This window comes from Daphnia pulicaria, chromosome 10 (assembly GCF_021234035.1).
Source record: "Daphnia pulicaria isolate SC F1-1A chromosome 10, SC_F0-13Bv2, whole genome shotgun sequence".
NCBI classification, from domain to species: Eukaryota; Metazoa; Arthropoda; class Branchiopoda; order Diplostraca; family Daphniidae; genus Daphnia; species Daphnia pulicaria.
Window position 1 is genome coordinate 3,464,415 of NC_060922.1, and position 26,119 is coordinate 3,490,533.

At 43.4% G+C, this 26,119-nt stretch overlaps 4 protein-coding genes and 1 long non-coding RNA gene across 6 annotated transcripts; 2 read left to right on the plus strand and 3 right to left on the minus strand.

Moving 5' to 3' along the window:
- The first annotated feature begins 195 nt into the window (after positions 1 to 195).
- Positions 196 to 884, plus strand: LOC124314347. The gene is made up of 3 exons (XR_006911171.1): positions 196 to 221; positions 377 to 477; positions 669 to 884. It is a non-coding gene; the product is annotated as an uncharacterized LOC124314347 (long non-coding RNA).
- Positions 885 to 3,654: 2,770 nt separating this feature from the next.
- Positions 3,655 to 6,031, minus strand: LOC124315003. Of its 2 annotated transcripts, none has more exons than XM_046780343.1 (4): positions 5,685 to 6,031; positions 5,329 to 5,513; positions 4,816 to 4,942; positions 3,655 to 4,391 (listed from the first exon to the last, which is right to left on the minus strand). In XM_046780343.1, the coding sequence occupies exons 1-4, from the start codon at positions 5,708 to 5,710 to the stop codon at positions 4,187 to 4,189; spliced, it is 543 nt and encodes a 180-aa protein (XP_046636299.1). In that variant the 5' UTR covers positions 5,711 to 6,031; the 3' UTR covers positions 3,655 to 4,186. The 2 variants fall into 2 exon arrangements, with proteins under 2 accessions (XP_046636299.1, XP_046636300.1); XM_046780344.1 differs by having other exon boundaries at positions 3,656 to 4,391; positions 4,816 to 4,939; positions 5,685 to 6,026.
- A 5,871-nt stretch (positions 6,032 to 11,902) lies between these two features.
- LOC124315051 lies at positions 11,903 to 13,446 on the minus strand. Its single transcript, XM_046780411.1, has 2 exons — positions 13,176 to 13,446; positions 11,903 to 12,995 (listed from the first exon to the last, which is right to left on the minus strand). Exons 1-2 carry the CDS (start codon positions 13,179 to 13,181, stop codon positions 12,630 to 12,632), a joined length of 372 nt encoding a protein of 123 aa, XP_046636367.1. The 5' UTR covers positions 13,182 to 13,446; the 3' UTR covers positions 11,903 to 12,629.
- A 3,867-nt stretch (positions 13,447 to 17,313) lies between these two features.
- LOC124315048 (exosome complex component RRP41-like) lies at positions 17,314 to 18,631 on the plus strand. The gene is made up of 6 exons (XM_046780407.1): positions 17,314 to 17,475; positions 17,541 to 17,640; positions 17,703 to 17,909; positions 18,091 to 18,141; positions 18,209 to 18,364; positions 18,436 to 18,631. The coding sequence occupies exons 1-6, from the start codon at positions 17,405 to 17,407 to the stop codon at positions 18,589 to 18,591; spliced, it is 741 nt and encodes a 246-aa protein (XP_046636363.1). The 5' UTR covers positions 17,314 to 17,404; the 3' UTR covers positions 18,592 to 18,631.
- LOC124315047 (vacuolar protein sorting-associated protein 18 homolog) lies at positions 18,577 to 22,589 on the minus strand. Its single transcript, XM_046780406.1, has 14 exons — positions 22,481 to 22,589; positions 22,235 to 22,421; positions 21,991 to 22,169; positions 21,776 to 21,928; positions 21,506 to 21,710; positions 21,313 to 21,428; positions 21,021 to 21,245; positions 20,809 to 20,943; positions 20,625 to 20,737; positions 20,436 to 20,547; positions 20,181 to 20,360; positions 19,658 to 20,117; positions 18,783 to 19,569; positions 18,577 to 18,709 (listed from the first exon to the last, which is right to left on the minus strand). Exons 1-14 carry the CDS (start codon positions 22,520 to 22,522, stop codon positions 18,649 to 18,651), a joined length of 2,955 nt encoding a protein of 984 aa, XP_046636362.1. The 5' UTR covers positions 22,523 to 22,589; the 3' UTR covers positions 18,577 to 18,648.
- Positions 22,590 to 26,119: the final 3,530 nt, after the last annotated feature.

Genomic DNA, 26,119 nt, shown 5'->3' on the forward strand with positions numbered 1-26,119 from the left:
GGGGGGGAGGGGAGTTTGATTTTTTATCATTTCTAATTTCTATCGATATCGTATTATCGCAAATCGAAAGCATGCTGATTAGAAGAAAATTGGACAAGTTTCGTCTGCTAACTCTGCTTTGCTTTCGTTTAGTTGAAAATTTAAAAAAAAGTCAGAGACACAGGTTTCTATTGTTATTTTATTTATTTTTGATAACCGCCATACTCCATGCTGTTTAGCGGGTAAAAAAAACTAAGAATACTAATAGAATGATTGTGGGAGCTATAGAAGAGTTAAACCTGTTCCAAATGTCCTGACTAGCATTTATAACCACGTGAATGCCCTGTCGATGCATGTAAATTTGTGTGCACTATAGTAACCATTTTCGTTTTTGCAGATTTGCGGCCTGAGACAGCCATCATAACCACACAATATGCAAGTTTTTTCTTCTGCAGGTGTTAACCTGTCATCAGCCACAATCTCAGGACCATCGCTTGGGTAATGGTTTCCTCTACTTTAATTGACCTGTTACCTACTAGATACTTTAATGCTGCATTACCTATTACATGTAAACCTTCCATTCTCCCATTTATTGAAAATTTGGGTTTAACCATGTCTTGTTTTCAACTTTCCCTGACTTGTTGTTTCTGTGAATACTTTTTGTAACCTATTTTTCTTTTTTCATTTAGATACACAGCATCCCATTGCATTGGCAAAACTACCGATGTTAACCGAGTTACGGATCTCTCTTTTTTCCCCTATCTTTAAATGTCCTCGTGTACGCCCATGTGAATGTGGGTGTATTCACGAGGACACCCTTTTTACCCTATCCCGTCTGGTTGTAATTTAACTCTTCAGCGGATGGATGGAGCAACTGACGAAGATGCCTGGCTGTATTTCCCAGGTATAAAGGTAGGACAAAATTGATCGCTATTCCTTTTTGACAATTTTGGGTGGCGTTGATTACAAATCGTTACGTAGTCAGTCACGGACGATGTTTATTCCTGAGCTAGGTGGTTGACTGCAACTGTTTTCTCTCTCCGTTTTTGTTTTTCTCTGTTAGAGTTCACTAAAAATCTCATTTGTCGAACGACTGCAGATTAGGCCTGTTTTATTTTGAACCCCACAACTTTTTCTGTGAGTAAACTATCACATTCGAAAATATTTTGAACTTTTAACACGTCAAGCAAAGTGCAACAAGACAATTTTTTTAGGCCAAGAGGGACCTGTCGCCACATCGGCACCTCCTCGTTTTAAAATGTTTCGAAAATCGATACCCGAATCAGGGTTGCATATTTTGGTTTAGTCTACACAGCCAACCTAAGCAAACATTTATAGCTGCAATGCAATGCCTCTGATTTCGTCTTGCAACGTGTCACTTTATTATTAAATGTCTGAGCCGGGCCGCGTAACCCGAAATCTGACAAGTTCAAATGAGCATAGATTGAGTGTTTGGACTTTGGAATGAAATTTTGTATTTGTAAAAAAAAAAAACGCTGTCACGACACATTTAGGACATTCATCACGTGAGTTCCAATTCTATTCTATAGACGACGAGCCATAAAAACTGCGACGGGATGCTCGGCCAGCAGGTCCGTGAGTTGGGCTAAAGGCTTCTCACCTTTGAATACGTAAGTTGCGTAATCAATAGTTCGGATCGTCTCCAGGCCGTTTTTGGCAGCGACTTTGGCCGCGTGTTGACTAACCGCACACACTTTGACAGCTCCGGCGCCATTGGCCTTAGCCAAGTCCAGCGACAGACTGACTAACGTGGTTGCCAGGCCAAGCTGGCCGTACGATTCATGCCATCATGGCCAGAGCCAGGATTTTCTTCGTGGCGAAGGTTGTGAACAGATCAATTCCCTCCTCCAGGTCGCCTAGCAACGACATAATCAGCCGTGGCTTTTCGTTTGCTGGTGGGGTGAGAGCTTCGTGATGAAGGGCCCCTGGTTCTTCTAATTCGTTGAGTCTCACAGCGGCCAGTCGGCCATCCGAATCGCGTACCGTTAACGAGACCGGTGGATCTTTGACGCAGCCCGATAAATACTTCTGCAAACCGGCGTCGTTGATCGGTCCGTTGCTGCGGTTTACCAAATAGCAGTTGGGCGACGTCGAGAAAAAGTGCTGCCTTAAGAATTCGACCACTTCGTCCAAATCGGCCGGACGGGCGAAATCAATCGTAAACACCTGACCGTTTCTTGCGACAAAATTTCTTGGAAACGGTTCCATTATTTTTGGCACTGTAATTGGTTCAATTTTGCAAACGAGAGCTTATACGTATTCATGAATTTCGAAATGATGGGGGGGGGGGGGGGCTACAGTCGGTGAATAAAGAAAAGCCCTACCTGACGACGAGAAATCCTGGTTTGTTGCGTGAAGTAATTGGCCAGCTATATAACTGTACGATGGTGTCTAAAAATAAGATTTCTTTCACCGAGAATGCCTGGGGAATGAGTGACTAAATCAGTCTACGTGACGCCCTGCCAGACACTCACAAACGGCCCCAGGAATCAAGGGTGGAAAACATACCGAACAGGAAATCTTGGCGATACAGTAGTGACCCACTTACGACATGTTTCTCCGATCGATTCCATTCGTCCGCTTGGACTTTGGCATTTTCATTTCTGGTTTGTGTGGTTCGATCTGAAGCTTTAATTGCAGATCGCTAGATGGCTCCATCATCCGTACGAGACTTGGTTTTCTTATCAATTGCGCAAATTTGAAAAAAACAAAATGTTTTATCGACACTACTACTACTCATTCGCAATTGATTTATCATTGCTATTGTTGCACAATCCAATTAAAAAGCTGCCATCAATCGATCCTGCGCATATCGCATGACGTAACGCTCGTCCGCCCCGACCTTGGATAGATCATCGGTTATTAAAATTAGATGGATATGCTAATAGATACCTGCGAATGATGCGCCCCTTCCGAAACTAGGCCGAAAGATTTCGATGGCCCAGAGAAATGGAAACAAATTAAATTGGGAACTTCAGTCAAACAATTTTGTCGATTCACTTGACTATAAAAGAGTAGGGAACGGTCAAAACGCAACGCAGGGAACTGTAAGAGTGTCGTATAACCGTGCGGTTTTGTTCGAGCCAATTATTGAATCCATACCAACGCATTAAAGAGCCGGGGTGGAGGGGGGGGGGGACTAATCGATTACGAATAACGAGGCCAGCAAAGAAACCATGAATAACGATGAATTTGCCTAGTCGCTGCCCCCATCACTATCAAGTAATTCGAGCCGAGTTTCCATCCGAACGATAGGAGTCACGTACGATTGTTCAGCAGTCTATAATCGAAAATTCCTTCCATTGCAAATCTATTATTTGCTCAATTTCGTGATTGTCCACCGTGGGATAAACGTTCCGTGTGTTCTTTGTTACGTTTTGATGAACGGTCAGCATCAACGTCGTCCGCTGTAGACTCGTTTTCCGTCGTGTGGAATGTTGAATCCGGCGCGCGCGGAAGTATCCAGTTGTTGGCGTTGGGGGTTTCGCTGGTGCCAGGTTCGACTCTGCCCATGAGAATTCTCCTATTGCCCGTACGAGTGTCGGCGATCGTCTCCCTTTTACCCGAGTCTTCCCTTAAAAGTTGTTTGTTGCGGACGCTTAATAGTTACCATAGGGGAAAAACGAGTCCAGCGAAAATAAGAATCGGACTCGACTTACAACCAAGCGATCGTTTAGCATTTCAAGCATCCTTTATTGAGTTTCTTTTGATTGATCATGAATTTGACATCTTTTCTGATTGATTGGCGCGGGATCGCGGGAAGGCGGCACCAGCAAACACACAAATTACAACGAAAACAACAACAACAACAACAGCAAATTATTGCGGCATTCAACAGGAGAGACACAACAGCACTCAAACAAACAAAACAATCCGGAGTCGTTGGGAATTATTTACTATATTAGCTATATGTGGAATAATTGTTTTAATTTTTGTTTTTTTATAATCGTTAATTTAAAAATTTGGAGGAAAAAAATAATTGTGGTGATGGAATCATATCGCGTCCGCTGGTCAAAGCAGAGAATCAAGACAAAACTATTTGTAAAAATCGAAACAAGAATTGGAAGCTCTCAATTTCACGAACAAACAACAATCGTTTTGCGGAATAAAAGGTACTCTGAAGTGATTGGCAATTTTCCTTTTGACAACAACAACAACACGGGCAGCATCTAAGGCACACGTCGGTTCACAGGAATTGCAGGTTGCTGTACTGAGGCGTTCTGTAGGTGGGCAGGATGGTCAGCGCGTCCTGTTCGAAAGATTCGTTGTAAAAGATTTCGGGAGTCGAATCGGACGGAGTCTCCGTTGTCGACAGCGGCTCAGACGGTTGAGAAATCCATTCCATGACATTAGCTGCGCTCAGATCGGAACTCTTTGGCAACTCGACTGTTCTGTAAAAGATATATAGACATTTTTGTTTTTAAAAAGGGAAATTATAAAAATTAAAATGTCTGGACGGTTTGTTATTGACGAAAAAGCTGCGCCATGACGCACTGCAATTCGACCAGGACCCCGAAAAGAATTAAATTTTTTAAAAGCAACTGGGCCCCCCACAAGTCGCTGACTACTTTGTATCCGTACGTGACACCCCCTCTTACAGGAGCGTGAGTGGTATATTGGCCGTTAAAGTCGTCCATTCCCTCAGTAGAGTATGGAGCGGCTCCTTCATGATTATCCATCACGCAGAGTGTACTAGCTGAAATCTTATTACTAAATGGAACTCAAATGGCGAAAAACTTGCCCACCCATCGTGCACAGAGGTTGTTGTCCTGATTGATGCGAATTTTTGTGATTTTAAATCATTCATTTGCTTACGTTTGATTCCTGACTTCTTCGCAGAAGCTTTCCAAATCTTTCTGGGTGCAGCCAACTAGACAGCATTCGTTTGTCGTGGGAGATCGACGATTTTCCAGTTCCTTTTGCGGTTTCAAATCGTTGCCTACTGTCGAATAGAAAGTAGAACAAAGACAATCGAATAATGAATTTGCGATCAAAGAAATCAATTATGCATAATCCTATATCCTTGGACATATTTTTAGAAGAAAACTTTTGATTCATTCAAACTCGATCAAAGTTCATTTATTTTGCCTCCGGTTCACTGGAATGGCAATCTCGTTTTAAATGTCAAACAACGCCCTCTTTTCTATTCCTCAAAGTATATTACTCTCTTCATTAAATAGTCAAATTGCCATTCATCCCAAAAAAGGACGGTATCAAAATCAATATTTGTGATAAAAGTCTAGACAGAAAAATCTAAAAATGCCTGTACCAGCACAATATGATAATGTTCATTGAATGAAAAGTATGACCTTTAATTGAAACACTTACCTTCCGTAGGTTCGGCGGGCGTGACGGGCCAATAACTCTTGTAGACGGCACAGACAGCTCTTAAGGCCGTGCTAAATTCCGGGCCGCACCATTTGGTTTTCCCGCTGACGTTGCGCTTGTGTATGGGAGTCGACTGCGTCAAGAAGGCGAGAGTCGCCAGCACCAGCAACAAAGCCATCCAACACCTGTGTGAGGTAGAAACACGACAAAGAGAGTGGCCAGTTACTATACTTTGTCCAGCACTTTCCCCTCGTGCGCCAGGAGGACAAACCGGCAAACATTTTTGGCTAACCGGCTAAAAAGTTGAGGGGCGTTTTGATGGAGCCATCAAACGAAATGAAAAGACCAGCACTTACCTCCCAACTGTTGATGGAATGATCATTTCAGTTCCGCTCGTTTCCTTCCCTTTCTTTGTTTCAAACCAACAAAATATAGGGGGTTCGTGTTACCCTACAGATCCAGCAGCGAACACAGCAGCACGTATTCAAGCGATAACCCGAAAAAATAACAACTGAGCGGCGAATGAGAAAGAAGGCTAAATGCTTTAGCTTTTTTGGTCCCACTCTTTGATTTTGTTTTTATTTCGCGTTCAACAATTTCGTTTTTGGCGAAAAGATTCAAATCAAGTGAGGAGGGCGTTCGTGCGCGATGAGATGCGAGTGGGCCAAGCAACTGAGACTCCATCGGCGAGCGCTTCCTCTTCTTATTTAATATGTAGATCGACTGTCATTGGGTCGCTTTGGTGTTGGCGGCAGCACCGCTGCGCTCTCTGTCCAGCAGCAGCCCCGTGGCACCATCAGCACTTGCTATTCAGTTGGTATAGGATATAGAAAGCAGGGCCAGCAGCTGGAAGAGTGTAATTTTAGCAATTTAGATCAGATAATCAAATAAACAAAACATCGTTCAATAGTAGCCAATCAGGTGGCCCTTCCGGGTATATTAGAACGGGGTGTGTGAGAGAAATAAAACGTGTTTGTTTTATTTTTCTAAAGCAATTATATCGAAATGGAAAGGCGATAACAGTTCACTGAGAACGGATGGCCTTATTGGGAATTCAAATCAAAATATAAATACTACTCCAAGTCCCTTTTCAAAAGTAGTAGCTAGAGCTATTAGATGTATACACTACTACTGGCTACAGATGAGTGAATGAAAGGCACGCCCTTGTTTCTCGGAAACTAAAAGAATCCCGTTTTTGTATAATGATATTCCCCCATCTGGTTTTGGCCCGTGCGGACGAGAAGCGGACGCGGGCGAGTTGTGGTTGGGCTTTGGTCACGGATGATGTTGAAATTTCGATCAATATTCGTACACGCGCGCTATCGGATCGTATCTTATCGGACGTTGAATTTTCCTTTTTTTTATTTTATTTTTTACTTAAATGTTCCATTAAAGAAATTTCGTGTGTAGATGATGCGCGGCATGCACCAGCAGTCATGTGTTTCCCAATTTCTTTTGCCTTTTTGGTCGATGGAAAAGTTGAAACGATTTCAGTTTAAACTGCGCGAAATTCTCTCATTCGCTGGCCGGTGTCGAAATCCGGTTGACGAACGGCGGATCTGATTTCGTGACAAAGTCCCTTGGCCGGCGAGCGGTCCAACAAAAGAATTAGAGCCGCAATGACACGCCACGGAAGGCCGCCAGAGTAGTCTTGTGACGAAATCCCCCCCAATGCAGCGCGCGAACACCTTTGAGTGCCGACGAGCAAAACCGTACGGAACGAATGAAAAGCGACAACCCATTTCACGGTACCGACGACTATAACACAGGGCCAAAGAGAATAAGAAAAAAAGAGACGAACAGACACCGGTCGGCCACTGATTGATAGTCGCCGATTGACCATAATGGCTTTCTCGAGTCTGGCTGCAAAAATAAGCGATTTTTGCTGTTGTCTAGCGGGCGGCTAAAACGCTTTGAGCTCGTCGTCCCTTTCGCCACCGTGCAACTATCAATTAGCATAGAGCCACCACCACCACCACCACCGAAAAACAAAAGAAAAGATTTGAAAAATAAAACTAAAAGATCCCGGCGATTTTTTTGGTTTTTTTATTTTATTTTACGTTCACCGACATACGGCGAACGCGGCAAGGTTGGCAGAAATGTGTGACGTCATTTGGGCAACAAAAAGATTTAAAAAAAAAACTTTCTCTGAATGGAATAGCGTGGTTCGTTATCCACGAAGAAGAAGGCGAAAATTCAACAAATGACGCGAGATGTTCAAAAATATGAGTTTACTATTTTTATTTGACACTATCGAACGCATTTGATACATGGCATGAACGGGAATATACAGCCAGTAAATTGCTATGACTGTTCATCGTTGAACCGGCCACTTATTGGCCGCCCGAAACAAGGTTACACATATATCCCAGCATTTATTCCCCTACCGAGTTATTTGATTTGAGTTTAATTTTCTTTCTGGGTTATCGTATTAATGACGCCAAGTGATAAACAGCGGCTTTTTAACGACTTGACCTCCCACACGAATCCGGCTGATATTCCAATCGAGTCGACAGTCCCAAAATAGATCCCGCCAACATTTTGATTCGTCTGCTGGTCTTGCAATTTCCGAGGAAATTCGAAATTTGCATCCATCAGAGTAACGCGATGGGCTTCTTCGGACTTCGAGCGCATCTATATATACTGTGCATTAAGCATCAGTGTTGTGATCAATTCGGCACATGTAATGACTCTCGCAGAAATCGAATTTCAGCAATTCTATTTATACGAAAGCTTATTCCTGGTATGTCATCTGGTTACCGAAAATAATGAGTAAATCTTATGTCCAATGTCGAATCCTTAATGACCTGTATGCACGTGTGGTTTGAATTACAGCTGGTGACCGCCAAAAAAGTACACGCATGTGTACACGTCAATATTCAACAGAAACACAGAAATAGGATGACAAAAGATTGTTTTTTTTGTTTTTTGAAATTATGATTATTTAGAGCAACAACAAGGTTATTCATGTTTAGCTGGGTTAAATCTCATTTGGTAGCATCAGTTTGCTGGCTAAGAAGAATTTTTAAATAGCGCTTGATGGCGTATGCTGCGTTGGCTGAAAATTCTACTCGGATCGATTGAGCAAATGGCAACAGTGGCGCTTGAATAATTATTATTCAAAAGATTGGTAGATTTCGCGGTTGTTGAATTATTTTCATTTCCTATTTTTTTTTTTTTTTTTAAGTTTTCCAATCCCGCTCGACTATTCGGTCAGTTGCGTGGGCAGCAGATGGCGCGGGATTCGAATAAAACTGAAAAATTGATGGGCGCCAAACTTTAGATCTCGAATGTCCTTTTTGTTTTCCGATGATAAATTTTGAGTAACCCAAGTCAGAGTTTCTAGCCGATATAGACTGGCGCTGTGAAATATTCAACATTTCATCAAATCAATAAAACACGAATGAGCTCAACAGATGCCCGGACCGCATTTATCATTGGGGAAACAAGATCATCCAAAATCTACTGGAGCGAGGAAGAAAAACTCTCTAGAAAATAAGGAAACGATTCCATCGTATCGAATTCAACATTTAATATCAACGAGAAAGATAAGCCGGCTTGCACGTCCAACTTTTGGCTGCTGCGGCTTTTTATCAATTTTCAATTACTCTTGCGACCCAGCTTTCATCGGCCGTCCAAGATGTTTGACGATCTGACGTCAGAAATGTCGAAAAACTTGTGTGTGTGCAATCCAACCAATATTGCAGGTATGCTCTTCTTAAATTTAAGGAGACCAATGCGTGGGCTGTGGCATCACGTAGACATCTGTTAAATGCCAACATTGTCTAAGCATAACCAGCGCATGTAATAATATCCAGCTGCATTTTCTCGTTGCAGCAAAGTAAATGAAATGGATGAGCGACAATCAACAGCAAGAAATTGCGGTTGTTGTTTTCGTGTTTTGGGCCGCGTGCCTTCATCATCAGCCCAGCTGCTGCCCCATTCATTTCGTGCCAATCATTTCCGTCCCGGCCGGGAAAAACAACAACTTGTTACGCCACGGTAAAAAATGAAAGGGAAAGCGGAACTGAATTCGAAATGAGCGCAGAGTGGGGGCCAGCAGCCGTCAAAGTAGATCCGTCACGAGATGGGCGGGGAAGAGCCCTTGAGTGTCTTGTCATCCTGGATGAGTCACGCCGAAAAAGCCTTTGAGGATAACCCGTTCGAATTTTTTAAAAGGAAAAATGTGTTTTTGATTCAATCAAGGAATCACCTACTACTTGTGTTGCCTGGTCCTGTTGTGTGTGTAAATATGACGCCCTTTGAGGACACGCGGGAGAAACCTTCAGACATTGAAGGCGGGGCTATGGGAATGAGAGAAGAGTTGTGTAGACTGGCTGGCCGCCCAGCTCAAGGAAAAAGCCATATTATCCACTTGGAACGCTGTCGACGATTCGTGCCCGTCATTGCCGTTAGAGGTTTTTTGGGGTTGCATTTTATTTGGTTGAAATTTATTATTATTATTTTCTTTTTTTAATTCTTTTGAAATCCGCTGGTCCTTGGACTGGTTAGATACGAAACCCCTATGATGTGTGTGTGTGTGTGTGTTTAGGCCAGCGCTGCGTCGTCACATCTATTTAGGACTCTGGCGGGATTTTGAAAACTCCCGCCATATCGTTTCAAGTATAGCTTCACTTTCACGCAGCATTTGAGAACTCGCGCAAAGCGATTAAAACAAAAAAGCCAGAACGCGCCAATCCGGTTTCGGTCGGTTCGTCCGAAATCAAAAGCTGCTGAACTAGTTGAAATGATGAAGCCTTTGCGAATTCATCCTTCGGTACATACTACCACACACCAGTTTTGGGTTGTTATCGACGGCTCGATCGAATTCTTACGAAGTGGAGCGAGCGAGAAATAATCCTCGAGAAAATTATTTCATTTGCTCTTAAGGTCGTCTGGAGAGACGATGAAGCGGATTCGACCAGTTTATCCAGGGATAAATGCGCATCGTGAAGGCGAAATGGATTTCACGTAACATTATTAGAATGTCATCAAATTCAATGGCCTATAATCTTGAAGTTTGAAAGAACAACGAGGAAGTCCTTGGTGCACTCTGCCGTCGACACACACGTGTGTGTGTGTGTGTTAATTGAATAGATTATAGAGCGGCACTTCCTCGGATCTTTATCGCGATCCGTTATAGACCCACGCACAGGTGTGTGTGAGTTTCCGGACCCGTACTAGATGACATGTGTATACCCGCTCGTTAGAGAAAGAATATCAAGATAGATCTATATGATATCGTTGATATGGAGAACAAGTCTATATTGCCTCACACCTCTAAACCAAAAGGCCAACGACTTTTTGTGTGACTAACAAAACACGCAGAGGCGGTAGCGGCTATGCTGACGCATATCATTAAACGAGGCCTATGGAAAAAAAAAACAGAAAAACAAAAAAACAATTTCGTTACTTATAGGATTTTGACCCCGAGCGGCATTGTGTTTTATACATGTCCGGCAAATGGAACCTTGAATAAAACAAACAGGTTTAGCAGCCAGGATGCAGGAACTCGTGTGGGTGAAATCGCCAGAAAAGAGCAGGAAGTTTGGCGGGACGATTCGAATCGAGACAACAAGAATTGCGGAAGGAAATCCAAAGGTTGTTGAATGGCTTCTCTTATACATATATACCTGGTGCCAAGCTTTCTTCCGTATTCAAACAATTTGCCTATCGTTTTTTTATTATCCTACTGAAGAATGTCCAAGTTCGACCTTGGATGATGGCCACTTATTTGACGTAACTGTCGTGGAGAGAGAAAAAAGAGGAAAAGGCAATTTAGCGATGACCTAAACGCATACGGGTATAATACAAATGCCCCTAAGGGCGTGCGGATGAACCTTCATCGTCCTTTTATAGAGACAATAGCCCAAAAATGTATAGCAGACACACACACACTCAACTGTGTCGATTATAGTTATAGAGCGGCCTCCCCTCACGAAAGTTTTCTTGTGCAAATGATTACGTATTCATCTTCTTCTTTCTTTCTGTTTGTGCTGCTTTCAGAAAAGAGAAGCCAGCCTCAGCATCTTAAATAACCCGCCGGTCCTTGACTAGAAAACCAACCGAGTCCTTGAACTGCCAATTTTTTTTTTGTTCATCAGGCGAGATGTTGGGAGGAGTTATTTCTTTGAGTTAAATATCGTCGTGGATACATGTTCACGTTGTGTGCCCTTTTTTTTCTCTATCGCGGGAAAATATGACGCGGAGAGATAACCACAATCAACTCGATGTGTTGCTGAAGCCAAATGATTTCCTCGTCGCGGCCAAAATGCGCGTAGTAGTTCAAATGCGACATCATATCCCGTCATCAGAACGTCACTGGGAACATTGGGAAATTTTTTTTTTTCAAATTTAATATCTCCATGGCCTTTGGGTTTTTAATTCCGTGGTTTTAATTTCCGTTTACACTAGTGACGATGATACATAATCTATTGTTTTTTTTTGTTTTTTTTTTTTTGGGGGGGGGGGGGGGTTTCGGGCCTTGTCTAAAAATATTCTAGAAGGTGTTTGTTGTTGTTGTTGTAATATAGCTTTTGGGATTAGAATTAGAATAATAACCCGGACAAGATGATTTGTTTGTTTGTTCGTCACAAGTTTTTTTATTACGACATCAAATTTGAAAGTTTACATTATGACAAAATTCCATCGTCCGCGGACCGGTCGTAACGAATAAAAACCGTTTCGAGTTGAGGACATAAACTTTTGGTCAAATTACATACATTATATAGTTTAGTTGTGTGTTGGGTGGGAGAGAGTTTTTTTTTCAAGTTTTTTTTTTTTTTTTCAGACAGGAATAAATAGAGAGATTTGAACAAGATGGGCGCAACACATACACTAACCAGGAGGGAGCTTGCTTTGGCAAAGGATTTTTCTTTTGTTTCATGTTTCTTCTTTTTTTTTCTCCTTTGTGAACTTTCTTCTCTCTTGTCTTGAGTCCACTTCTTGACACTTTTCCTAGTAGTAGTAGTAGTAGTAGTAGTAGTAGTTTTCTTTTTCCTTTTTTTTTGTTTGGCTGTACAACTTTTCCCGTTTTCTTCCGGGGGGGAATTTTGTTTTGTGTTATCTTCGCGTGGCGTTTAAAAAATTTTCTTTCTTCCAGGCCCAGGTGACAAAGGAGTTATGTGTGTGGTATGCAAGTGTGTCTGTTTGTTTTTGTTTTTCCTTCTTCGTGTGTTTTTGTTTGCGTGTAGTAATGGAAAGTTAACAATGATGCTGCTAGATATACAGTGGACGAAATCTTGCTAGCTTCATTCTTCGACCTGTGATGGATGTCGGCTGGTTTTCTTCTTCTTCTTTTTCTAGCGGCAGAATTTGGAAAGAGGCGGGCAGCCTTCGTTGGGACAGCACTCCTTGAGGATGCGCCGGATGTAGAGCAACTCGATCTCCTTCTTGACTCGGCTGCCCGACTGGTGGTCGTGGTGGTGGAGGTCGACCACTTCGTCCAGCATGTTGGTCGACAGCCGCTTGACGGTCGGGCTGAGCACTTCCAGCCCCAGCAGTTGCGAGTTCTCCGACGAGTGGTAGGCGCACGCCCGGCGCATGATGTCGCGGACGACGCGGAAATTGCAGCCGCCGTGACGGGCCCGGTGAGCCGCCACCGTTCCCGACGCCATGTAGCTGCCGCCAATCAAGAAGATGACCCACCAAATTGTTAGAATTTTCGCCTGCATTCAAACAAAGAATATGAGTGAATAACAGAATGAATGAATGAAGAAATAACGACAAATTTCGAGGGGATTTGTTTTAGTTTTTTAGTTTTTAGTTTGTTGTATTTCAAACGGGACTGTCGGGATTTGGGGTTGTTGGATATAGTTTTTTGTTTGGAAAGAGACAGATTTCAGTACCTGCATCTCGCTTTTGTATTTAGTGATCTTTGGTAATTGTTTTAAAAAGTCTTTTTTCCGTAGGAATAACGGAGGATTGGAGAGCTAGTGAGATCTCAAAGTGGTGATGATGGCGATCGAGGAGCAGCAACAACAGCCAACAGGCAAGGTGGCATGTGCGTATGACTCTGCGAGATGGGGAGGGAAGAAAAGAACAGTACGGTCAACGGCGACGTCGGTCGTCGAATATGTGTCCGACTCTCGATGCGGATGATTTTTGACTTGTTCCGACGGCCCGGACGGCGTTTAAATAAAAGCCGGCGACGGTGGCGCTGAAGGGCGGCGGCGTCGATCAACTGTGGCCGCCGTCCCCAACGAATCGTCCGGGACCGGCCCCCTTCCCTTGCCCTCCCTCTCTCTCTCTCTCTCTCTGCTCCTATATACGTATACTCCACTTCTTTTCTTTTTCTACCCCCACTCTCTTGCGTGTAGCCAAGTGACGTAAGCACTCCTCCTCTTTCTCTGCTGCCTCTCATTCTCTTTTTATTTACATAGATAATCAATTTCGATACAAATCCCCATCACAGAAAAACCCCTCCCAGCTTTTTAAATCGTGCGGGTCTGCGACCTTATGTAACTCCGCCTCCCATTCAAAGCAAATAGGCCTATCAGTCGTTGCACACGTCTGGCTAGGTGTCGGCACCACCACACGCCACAGGTTGCCGACTCGAAAAGCTGAAGAATCCGGCGGACGTGAACGAGTCTGAGAGAAACAAGAAGAATGGGCATGCGAGGATTTTGTGGGAACTATTAGAGGGATGCCCCCTTTTTATATTGGATTCCGTTGCACAGTATCTCTATCTACGACATTGGGTATGTTATAATGGTTGACCCTTTGGATGGGGCTCCGATATCTCTCGCGCCATATAAACCAACCCGACCAGACGTTAGTACATATACGTGATAACTCGATCGAACTGGTTACACTAGACACTGCGGGACCATTAGTGGAGTGTGATCACGCGGCTGAAACTGCTGCCCGTCGCTTGCTTCACACCACACATACGTGGGAACGGTTTTTTTGTTTTGTTTTATATTATAACAAAATCTTGGATCACACTTTTAAATTTTATTACTTTATTTTTCCTATTTCTTCATTCGCCCTTCTCTCGGCCATCGTCATCAAATGGGTCAATGTTGTCCATTTCAATTTATAATCTGGCCAAAAATAAAAAAATAAAAGCGGTGGGTTGAAGAAGAAATAAATAGATGTAGTGTATTCATAAGGAGAGCTCTCTCTCTATTTGATCGTTTGGAAAAAGGCGGACTATATCAGAGAGAGAGAGAGAGAGAAGGGGGTCGAGGATGTCGTATGCTGCTATATCGGTCGTCTATATCGTTTGACGTGGGCTTGATTCGGCAGAAGAGAATATACAAGGACTCGTTTTCTGATGAGCGGAAAGCCGGCCGGCCCCTGCTTTTTCGACTCGATGACAAGGAAACAAATAAGAAAAGAAGATCATCTTTTGACCGCCTTCAAGTGCTGTGGGAAAAGGAACGCGAGTGGGCCTGGGCCATCTCGGTTCCTTCCACACACTCCTTACAAGCGCATCAAACGGCTTGTCTAAATACGCGACTGTTTCAACAATGGCGTGCCGTTATACAAGTTGGTTGGTTGGTGGTAGCTGTTGCTTCGATGAACCGACCCTTCGCTTCCAAGTCGAAGCAGTTTGAACCGGAAACCAGTTGTCCTTCTTCGAGCTGACAGACGCAACACAGCAAGAACGCAGGCACCACGGACGTATATACACACACTTGAGAGAGAGAGAGAGAGAGAGATCCGTGATAGTATATATACGTGGCCAGCCACGGAACAGTGTGCAACAGCGCAGCAAAAAGGGCAAAGAGAGAGAGTCTAACTTTGAAGTCCTCGAACTTTCGGAAAAACAGGATTGAATCGGTTTGAACTACCGAGCGGGGGCTACGGAAACCAGATCGGCAGCTCTCGGCTTCTGCTGGGGCTGTGAACAGACCAGCAACACACGTTGATACATTAGATATATCCTATATATACTGTAGATCTCCTTCTCTCTCTCTCTTTCTCCTGACTGGGCTGGCTGACAGGCAGGCTGCTGCTGCTGGGGGCTGCTGAATAAACTGCATGGTCACTATCATGCTGACTTGAGCTCTTTCTGCCGGGCTATAGCTAGGCTAATAAATAGCAGAAAAACCCTGCAATAGATTGATAGATTATCCATCTCACAGCCTAGAATAAATTGCCCTTTGTGACTTTGGGACAAAATATCCTTTGACCAGGATGCCAAACTTTGCCTGGACTTTTATAAGGCAACAAAGTCTGTCAAACTATCGATTTCTTCCATTTGTTTCCGATAAAAGATAAATATTTGTTTGGGGTTGGGGAATAAAAAGAAGAGAGGGCCTCTAGTGGCGTGACGTGATGTAGCATCAACTGCATCATCACTCGAATATAGTCGAGTGACGAAGCGCGTTCCCGATGTCCGTGCTCCGATTATTCCGTCCGACATGAAAAATTGAGGTTACAGAAGCGATACACGATACAATCACTACAGCACAGCCGTCACATCATGTTTCGTAAATAATTTCTTTGGGTTTTGATTTCAGCCTATGCACGCAGACGATAGACATTAACAGCATCGGCCGCCGCACGAGTATCGCTGATGATGAGTAACTGCCCAAGGTTCTTTCTCTTGTGTTGGGACATTTCCTCTGATTTCTTCCTAGAATCCCTAGATTGTCCCAGAATTTCTAGTCTCGGACGCTGCTGAATAGATCTCGATTGTCGTGTTTTCAAGATCAAGAGCAATATAATGGGCGGCTGACGTAAATAAGTGAACGTGGAGACGACCTTGTCCCGCGCCACCGCTTCCCTTCCGTGAATAATTCAAGTCGAAATCAAGACTCAAGGATTGGCAGATCCTTGAGAGAATATGAACAATCACAGATCTAGATAAAAGCAAATCAATCTGTGCGACTGAACAGCATCAGTAATAAGCAACTGGCGGAGATTGTGTATACATTCATATATTCTCGCATGCTTACGCAATAGAGGCTAAATTCGGCGCTACATTCTGCCCTATTTTTTCGACAGAACTCGGAGAGCGGATCTCTATTTGCGGAACTGATCTCTACATAACGGAATGCCCAAACTGCGGACTTGTGACTCCGAAGGAAAATTTTTATCTTTTTTTCCCTTTCAATTTGAGACTTGGCGTCGCCGATTTCCCGTGAAAATCAAATCCATCACAGCTGATGAGGCGGCAAGGTTGCGCTAAAGCATCGTGATCTTTTTCCAGTTGATTCTTTTAGCGGGAACAAATTTGCATACGGACAGCACGTCCTTGGTACGTCCCACTAAAGAAAAAGAAACACAAAAATGAATGGCCAGTTTGATATTCGATGTCCTCGTCAAGGTTTTCTTCTTACACCCTGTCGGCTCTTCTCTTCTTCTACAAGACAACAACAGAGAACTGAACTGGGGCCGCCCATCGTCGTCAGGTGTAAAAATCGGAAAAGGCCAACGCCGTTTAAAACAACAGCCCGTCATTTCGCACGAACCTCTATTCCTACAAATTCTAGAGAACCCTGTTGTTCACATAAATCTCCGAACATTCACGATGACAGTCACGAAGTAAACGTTAGGGAAATTTCATGGCCCTCCCACCGCCGCCTGTACAGTCGTTATGGCGGCGTGAAGAATCGACAGGTGTCTGCAAACTTTCTCTGCTCGCGGCTCGCCATCCGTCTGTTTCATTAGTTTGACACCGATTTCCATTTGCGGGTCATATGCTACTGCAGAATTACCTACCGAAACTCGAATTCCCCCCTATATGTGCCCGTCGATTCGGCTAATCGATCATGATCTAGACATTATGTGACATTGGGAGCTCGCGACTTTTTAAACCTTTTAAAAGAGCCGAATTAGCGAGAAAATCACGATCGGCTAAACATTGACTATTCTCATCATGGACAAAGTCTCTTCCATAAAATGTCAAAATAATGGTGCTATCATTTAAATGTAGTGTGAAATCACGAATTCGTGCGTCATTCAACCAATTCAACATTCAATATTTTCGACGTTTTCGATTCCAATCACGCACACGTTTCTGTGAAAGTGGCAACTCCGACTTGATGTATGAAAATTTCGTCTGCTTCAACACGTTTTTGAAAACTTTGCCCAACATTTTAAAACAGCAGTATAAATTATAAACATGTCAGGCAATGAGCTTTTATCCGATCAAGGTTTAAGGATTGATGGCCGAAAACCCAACGAATTGCGCAGGTGGAATAGTTGACTAACATTTCCACATCGTTTATTGAATAACCGATTCTCAACTTTCGTTTCAGGATTCGCTGCTCACTTGGCATTTTCTCTCAAGCTGATGGTTCGGCTTATTTGGAACAAGGAAATACTAAAGTTCTAGCCGCAGTTTACGGACCTCATGAAGCAAGTCACTTAAAACATTCCTTCTATAACCATAAAATAATTGTTGGTCATTGCTGTTACAGATTCGGGGTTCAAAATCAAAAGCGTTGCATGACAAGGCATTTGTCAACTGTCAGTACAGCACAGCAACTTTTAGTATGGGAGAGAGAAAGCGCAGACCCAGGGGTGATCGTAAAAGCACTGAAATGTCAACACACTTGGAAGAGACCTTTGCTGCCGCTATAAGGACTGAACTGTATCCTAGATCTCAAATTGACATATTTGTAGAGGTAACATATATATTTCGCTTTTCCTTGAACGTTATATGATACGGGTCGTCAAGGTCAAAGCGTAGGCTGAGTTTTTTTCTCTATAACTCTATATTGTTTTAACATGAGATTCGTCCTCGTCATACGAGTGAGTCATATGAGAATGAGATTATAAATTTATGAAGTCTATTTCCTTCTACAGGTCTTGCAAGCCGATGGGGGAAATTATACAGCGTGCGTCAACGCAGCAATGGTAAATATAATTCCCCTCAAATAATAGAAATTGTTCAAGTTATATAACCATGTAAATCTAATTTTAGATGGCCCTGGTCGATGCCGGCGTTCCTCTGAAAGACACTGTTGTCTCTTGCACTGCCTCTCTGGTTAAGGACGTCCCTCTTGTAGATGTAAATCATGTCGAACAAAGTGGAGGTAGCCCGGAATTGGTCGTTTCCATTCTGCCGCATTCGGGAGAGGTGAGATTATTAACTTTTAATTTTTTGTATGGCAAATTATAAATGTGTATTATTTCAATCACGGTTTTCAGATAGTTTACATGTCGCTAACTCAACGATTCCATATCGATCACCTCAGCAAAGTTTTGGATACTGCTATCAAAGGATGTAAGGATATTGGTGCCATTTTGAATGAAATTATGAAAGGGCATCTAACGAAATTAGACACTTCGTTACAAGCATCTTGAGAACCAAAAAATAAAAATAAATGAATGGAATTTGAATCACGAAAAAAAAACGATCAATTAGTCAATTCCGTGAAATGCCTCGAGATCATCTTCAGATGTGAAGGGCGCATCAATTAGCCTGTAGATTAGATTTTAAAAAGAAACGTTATTAAAAAATCATCACAGGTAAACTGGAAATGATTCTGATATACTTGATGACTGCTTCACCACACAGGATGCAATCGGCGGCCAAGATGTCGTCCAGATCTTGCAGCAGTTGCTCACGTAAGCCAAGTGAAGATGAAGCGAGTGAAACGGAATCTGCGTCGTTATTGGGCAAGGAGGCCAGTTCCCTTTGGAGATCAGCTACGCGCTCTCTTCGCATTTGGCTCATGGTCGCTAAGACTCGAGGCAGAAGACAATCACCGTGGAACCGATGGCCGCACGGAAAAAGGTAAGCTGATCGAGTCAAAAGTGGAGATCGACACAAATGACAGTGGTCTCCCGCCTGTACCACGATCGATTTGTGGCGGAACGCTTGAATTTCGTGACGCAAAGCGTCGGCCGCTTTGGTGGCCTCCTCCATCTCTTCTTTGAGGGTGTCCAAGTGGTGACTGTACTCTTGGAGCGATTGGCTGATTGCATCTTTGAAAAGATCGATTGTTGTAAAATCGGGGAAGAAAGGTAGCACGTCCTCTATTTTGAGCAAGTTGCACTGCTGTAAGACGGCCATGGCCCGTTGAATGTCGCGCTCTTTTTCGACGACGTGTCTGGCAATGCGCAGCCAAAGCTTTTTGCGGAGCTCTTCGTTGTCTTCCGGCATATCGGCAGTTTGGCGAGCCAATGCCGCGTCCACTTTGAGGGCCATTTCCACGGCCGGCTGGTAAAGTCCCATGATTCGGTAAAGTAGAACACAGGCTTGCAATTGACTAGTGTCGGCCGCCAAACACAATCTCAATGCTGACTGAGCATCATACGGAACCGTCTTGATATCTTCACCTATTCAATTTTGTTTTTCATTCAAACGATAAATGGGTGTTTTTAAAAAAATGTTTAGCTGAAATGAAATTTTTAAAATTGAAAAAACCTTGTCCGTTGAGGTAAGATAAGGTTTTGTCCGGAGCGTATCGGATGTACAAGGAGAAGAGCAGCGTGTGGAGGGATCGATCCTTGCAATTCAGTTCGTAGGCGCAATGCTCAACGAAGCGAATAATTTCTTTGGCTAATCGAGCATCACCGTCGGATAACGCGGCAAACAGAAGCGGAGTAACTCGAGTCAGTTCCAGTTTGTGGGCTTTGTAGATTAGCATGTCGACCGTTTCTTTGGGCTGCTCTTGGAGCAACACGGGGCAGGCGCTGTAAAGCAATTCGGGATCGGAAGATTCCATCAGGACGTTCAACGCCTCTTTGTAGTTGCGATCGAGTAAATGCTGTTCCATGATCCGATGGCTGTCTTTGAGCTTGCCTGCCAAGTGGAGCAGCACGTCGTGCAATCCGTGACTCGACAGCAAACTGTAGACCGCTCCAAGATTGGATTTGATGCAATCCTGTCACATTTTTAAACGTTTTAGTTAACAAGGAACCACTTTGACATCAAATTCCATTCTCACCATTATGCGCCTTTGTTCGGTGAAGCGATCGAGAGTGTCCCAACTGCTCTGATACTGTGGGCTGTCCGTCTTGATCCCAGCATCTTTGAGAGAGCCTAATTTGCGAAGCATCAACTCTAAAAGCCACAAAACCAACATGGAGAGTTGCATCCGCTGATCTCCTTTCAGTCGGGACGCTTTCTATTTTGTATCAAATTGAATTTGCTTTTTTTAAAAAAGAATTTTTTCAGCGCTATATGCTATAAGGTTGTATACCTCGAGTAAAAACGCCTGGAGGGCATCTTCTTGTTTGATTTCCATAAACTTGAGAGCCACTTCTTCGAAGGAAGCTTCGGTCTGGGCGTAAAGTTTAGCTGCCTTTTCGTATCTGTCGTTTTGAAGCAAAATTTTTATGTTTAAGTTCTACACACTACTTGAAAGAAACTCTTTTTTTCGGGAACGTACTGGTGTTTACTGAGAAGGTGATGAGCCTGCTGCAAAAGAACTTGCGACTTTTGGCCATTGTTGTTTCCGCAAAATTGCAAGGCCAAGTCAAATTGCTTTTGTTCCATGTACATCTAGAGACCAAACATTTTGTTTCAATTGTACTGCCCTTTAAAAAAAGAAAACTATTTGATCTGGAAAGTACCTGCCAAATATGGCGAGATTCATCAGTGATTGTATAACGGAAGAGAGCGTAGTCAGCGAACGACCACAAAACGGGCCCTTGCTGATTTTTCTTATTCCTTCCATCGCATGTTAATCCTCGAAGCTCTCCGAAACTCTGCGTGATATTTAAAAAAAATATTCGTTGGTGAAAACGACGAATAGATTTTGATGCATACACGAGAGCGATGCAACCTGATCGTAAGTGTCCTCGTAAACCAGTTGCTGATTAACGGTGCAGATGATGCGCAGACGGTCGTAAAAAACCATGGCTAAATGGAAAGGGGTGAGGGCCACTTCGAGTGGGAATTTGTGATGCCCGCGTTTCTTGCCCATTTCCAACGGTTCAGAAGGCGTGTCGGGCAGCGGATAAGGGATCATTCGGTGCTGCGGGCTCAGCACGCCGTCCTTGTCCGATAACTATAGGGTTTCCAATTTATCGATTGCCTAAAACACTTGTTGGCATTTTAATCACATTATCATATACCTGCGCTAAAAGCACCCCGTTGCCCGTCATCCAAGCGACTTGTGTCGGCTGGTCGTTGGCCAAACAGAGGCGCAGTCGTGACACGGGGAATTCGCTCGGAATTTCAATGAATTTCTCTGATAATTTGAAAATGAGAAATTGATTTGAATGAAAATGTTTTGATTTAGCGATTAAATTTTTGCTGAGAATTTACCTTTAACGTTGAGATAGGCATTGAAAATCGATTGCAGTAAAGGTCTATCTTCCATCCGATTGACGAGATTGCCTTGAAATTGGTACAGTTTCGTCATGGTCGTTACCAAAACTCCAAAGACGGACTGGCCCTCTACTGCTGAACGCAGTCGAAAATATTCCAAGCCAGTAATCATTGTACCTGTTCCTCTTCCGATATCAAAGACCTGACCCCCCGGGAAGACATTTTAATCGACCATTTTCATGCCCAACTTTTTTATATTTATCTTACTTGTTTCCAGTAAACTTCTGTCCCACTCTGATTGATTTCAGTCTCATAGATGAAGCCCTTGGAGGTTCCAAGAAGAATAGGGCCGGTTGTTTGACTAGTGTTTGATATGCACCATCCGACTGCAGTGATAAAGTTTCCTTTGGTTTTGGTGACCTAGTGGTTCATAAATATTACAGTCTGCCACTCAATGAAGTTGAGATGTTTTGTTTGAGAACCTGGCGTGGTTTTGCTGAAGTGGCATGGACATAGACAAATTCTGCATTGTTATCTTCCCGTTCTGGATCTTTTTCCCTGTCTTTGTGCACTGCACTGACTAGGATGTGGCAGCCAGTTGGATCAACAAATAATCTCTGGATTTTGTAGCCTGTACTTAGGTATTTGTTGAGATCAAGCTCTGAAGAGACGGGAAATTGTATAAAGACTGTTTAGTATTATTAGGCCATTTGCTTTCTTGCTCACCATTGATGTTGTCAGGTAGTTGGGTATCTATTCTCAGCAGAGTGTTGTTAACGAGAACTAATGCTATACGGCCCGACTGAGCGCACATGTGATGAACGGGGTATTGGGGCGTGTACGCCACTTTTTGCTTGGCGAACATGGGGCGTTCATTTTCTAGGAGCGTGTTGATAAATACCGTCGTTCCAGCCTAAAGGGCAATCACGAATTCCAATCCGTCTTTATTTACAATGACAACAACGAAAATACCTGTTTGCTGGCTTTCTCATATTGGTCGAGAATGGATGTCATTTTTCTACCAATCACGGCAACAAACTGCAGAAAAAAGTTTTCCGAATGTCTTGTTTTGACAGCTGACTTGTATACACACTCACTAGAGCCATCTATGTCTGGACGTTTGAATGACTTGGGTTGCTCACAGAAAATCGGCGAGTTTGATTGTTAACAGGGGAAAAAGACGAAAGAAAGTAGTAGTATATCTATAATAATAATGGAAATAATGATGGAAAAAGAAAATCTACCGTTTTCCTCTTATTCCACTGTGATGATCAGAGCGATGATTGATGAAGGCAATTCCGAATATTTAATGGAGTCCATTAGGATTCCTTTCAGAATCTAAAGTTAAGGTACGCGTATCGAGCTCTAACCCGCTACCAAGTGAGGGCAAAATCCATCATATCTCGAATCAAGTGACATCGTTAACCGCTACTTCTCCCTATTCATTTCCCTTGCCCGTGAGCGTCGTCCGCATTAGTTTGGTTTCTTTCACCTTCAATGCTGAGCTGAGCTGACGATCACCAGCGCATATGTTGCTGCTCATCAAGGCAAAAAGCAATCTTTTTTCCTTATGATTATTTCCCCCCGCAAGTTTTTATTATTATTATTATGATTATGATTATGATTTCTCCTCCTCTCCTGACGAAGCTCGTCATTCAGCCGCGCACTCACAAACTGCTGTTGAGTTTGAAAAAAGCTCTTGTGTGTGGGGAGCCCAGCAGGTCTTCATTTCTTTAGCTCTGCCTTGTACACAAGAGTCGTAGGAAATTTCAGAAAGATCCATCTTATGTCTGCGCGACCTCTTTTTCTCTTTTATTCTTTCCCTCATACTTGTCCATACTTTTTCCCGGATAGCTATAGCTGTGCCTTTCTCGCTCTAATATTCTCCCCGTATGTCTGTCTGCGGTCGGAGGCCTGCGTTGCGTTATTTTATTATTTTGTACACGGACAAATTTTCTTCTTCTTCTTTGGGATATTTCCCCCTTTTTTTTCTTTTACGAGTGTAGACGCTAAAGAGAAGAAAGGATATGGCTCACAGTCATTTCTTTCTCTCTCTCTCTCTCGAAAGAGAAAAAGAAATGGGATAAGGTACACAGCGCGTGTGAAACACTCTCATCTTTAGGAGGCAAGAAAAATGACACAGACAGAGCGATACTTGGAAAGTATATGAAGTGTTTCCATATGTAATATTACCGGTGCCGTGGAGGCGATGATGGATTTTCCCCGGCAAGTACATATAACGACTCGGGCCGTGTGTACAGTAAAAAAAAGGAAAAAAAAAAATAATACTAAAGAGAAAAAAGAAAAGAGGAATATAATGGGATGACGTATATGTGCTGTTTATTGTCGACGGAATATACAGTGGTGAGGCACATTCAGTCAACGCTCTAGGATGGGAAAAAGGGAGAGGAAGAAAAGACAATAATAACTAAACGAATCGCAATTGTTCTTCGATGGCCATTTGCTCTTTGTCGTTCCTCTCTTCCGTCGTCGGCTGTCCCAATATCCGGCCCCGTCTTCCATCTTTTATGGCTCGTAATATTCGCTCTCGCGGGCCATCCAGTGTGTGTGTGTGTCGGCAGTAGGTAGACACACAATGAAAGACGCGACGGACAGGATGACAGATACGATTGAAGGCACCAAAATGTGAGTACGTAGACAACACACACGTTGGTCTTGTAGTGTTTTTTTGGCCCGTGCACGAAATTGCGACGGAATTCTATCAGGGGTGAAAAATCCTCGGGCGCGAGGGGTAGTGACCATTGACCAATCAGGCCGGCCGTAACGGTAGTGTATGGAGTAGACAGACGTCAGAGAGAAAAAGAAAGAATCCATCAGTGCCACCTCAAGAGATCCTGCCTTGTCTTCTCTCTCTCTCCAGCAATGATCTTTAATAGATCTCTTTTCGCCCTCTATCAAGTCGTAGGCCCTTTGACTGTTGTTGTTGTTGTTGAGCCTGGAAGGCCTATGGTTGGGGGATCGACACCTCCTGAAAACAATCGATCTGATGTTACGGTTCACTTGTCTGTGCCAGACTGACTTGCACGAGGCGAGCGACAATATCAGAAACTGAAAAAGGGAAAAATCCCGAATGTCCCCCAACGACAGGGCAAAAGCTCAACTCTCTTTTTATTTAAAAAAGTCTCCGCCCAATCGATCGGCAACAGAAACGCCACATCAGCATCATCATCGCGATGCTCTTATCTTGATATACACCCAATAGGGGTTGTACACAGTTATGCTGGATAATACCAGCCTGCTCCTATACATGTGCCGAGAGAGAGAGGATCCATCCGTTTGCACCCCACCGGGTCATATCCCTTTTTTCTCGGGCATCTGCTGATCGCTCAACCAATCAATCGATCCTTTCAACAGCCAACCCACTCGGGGGGATTCTCTCTCTCTCATCCCACGGCCTGACGATCCTGCTTGAGCCTATATATCTCTATATCAGCTGAAAAGGGGTATAGTACAGATTGCCGTTACTACTAACCCGCCACATTTTTTGACGTGAATGAATATCCGTTGACTTCGTTTGGTCTGTCGACACCTGACTCCACTTTTCCCTCTCACACAAAAAGGGAAAAGATTTTTCATGTCGAGAGCCCAAATCCTGTTTGGTATCCATCGGAATTTTTTATTTTTTTTTTGGTTGTTACCGAGCAGATTTCTTTCAGCTTCAGACCCCCCCCCCCCCCTTCCCTGATATGTAGCAGTAGTACTTATTACTTCCGGCTCGTGCGAGCGTGTAATACGCCCGAGTCAACAGCACTCGAAGTTGTATTACTTTAAAAAGAGGCCTGACATTTGCATAGCGCACATCAGATCAGCTTTCAAAAATAGTCACCGAACCGGAAGTGCATCCAGCGAAAATAAAATAAAAAAAGGGGTGGAAAATCCCCTTTCCAATTTTGAAGGAATTATCATCCGCCGGATGATAATACAATTTTGTGTGTGTGTGTCGTTTTTTTTCTTTTTGGCATTGTGCTGCACATCTGAAAATAAATAAAAACTAAATGCCGTCATCCGTACTGCGGAAAAAGCGAGGTGCTCCGATGAGTCGCACATGAAAAGATGTATACGCACATTTGTGTTTTGCATTATGCGAGAGAGAGTACAAATATAGTGAAGAGTTTCGCTGGAGTCGGCAGAGAGTAAGAAGGAAGAAATCTTGTCAAAAAATGCACAAGTGCACATCACGTCGAGGAAATCCCTTCTCCTGAAAAGTAGCCAGGGAAAAGTGGGATAGAGAGAGAGAGAAAAGAATTGATAATATTCTCCCCCGTTATACGCGATGTTGTCTATCTGCTCACTACTACCCTGTGTGTGTGTGTATATAAGTCTCGTGAGAACTCAACCGGCTTGAAAGTCTGCTTCTTTTTTGGTTCACTCTCTTATACTTTTCTCTCCAATAAGAGTCTTTCCATTCTTATTCCTTATAGATTTTTGTTTCTTCTTCTTCTCTTTCCACTTTTGCCCCTTCCCCCCATCTCTCTTTACCCACCCCCCTGATGGATTTTTATGTACAACGTGAGTCGAGAGAGAGAGTTAAGCGAAGAAGAAAAGAAAAGTCTATAAGAGATCAGCCAGAGAGTAAAACTACAATAGCTA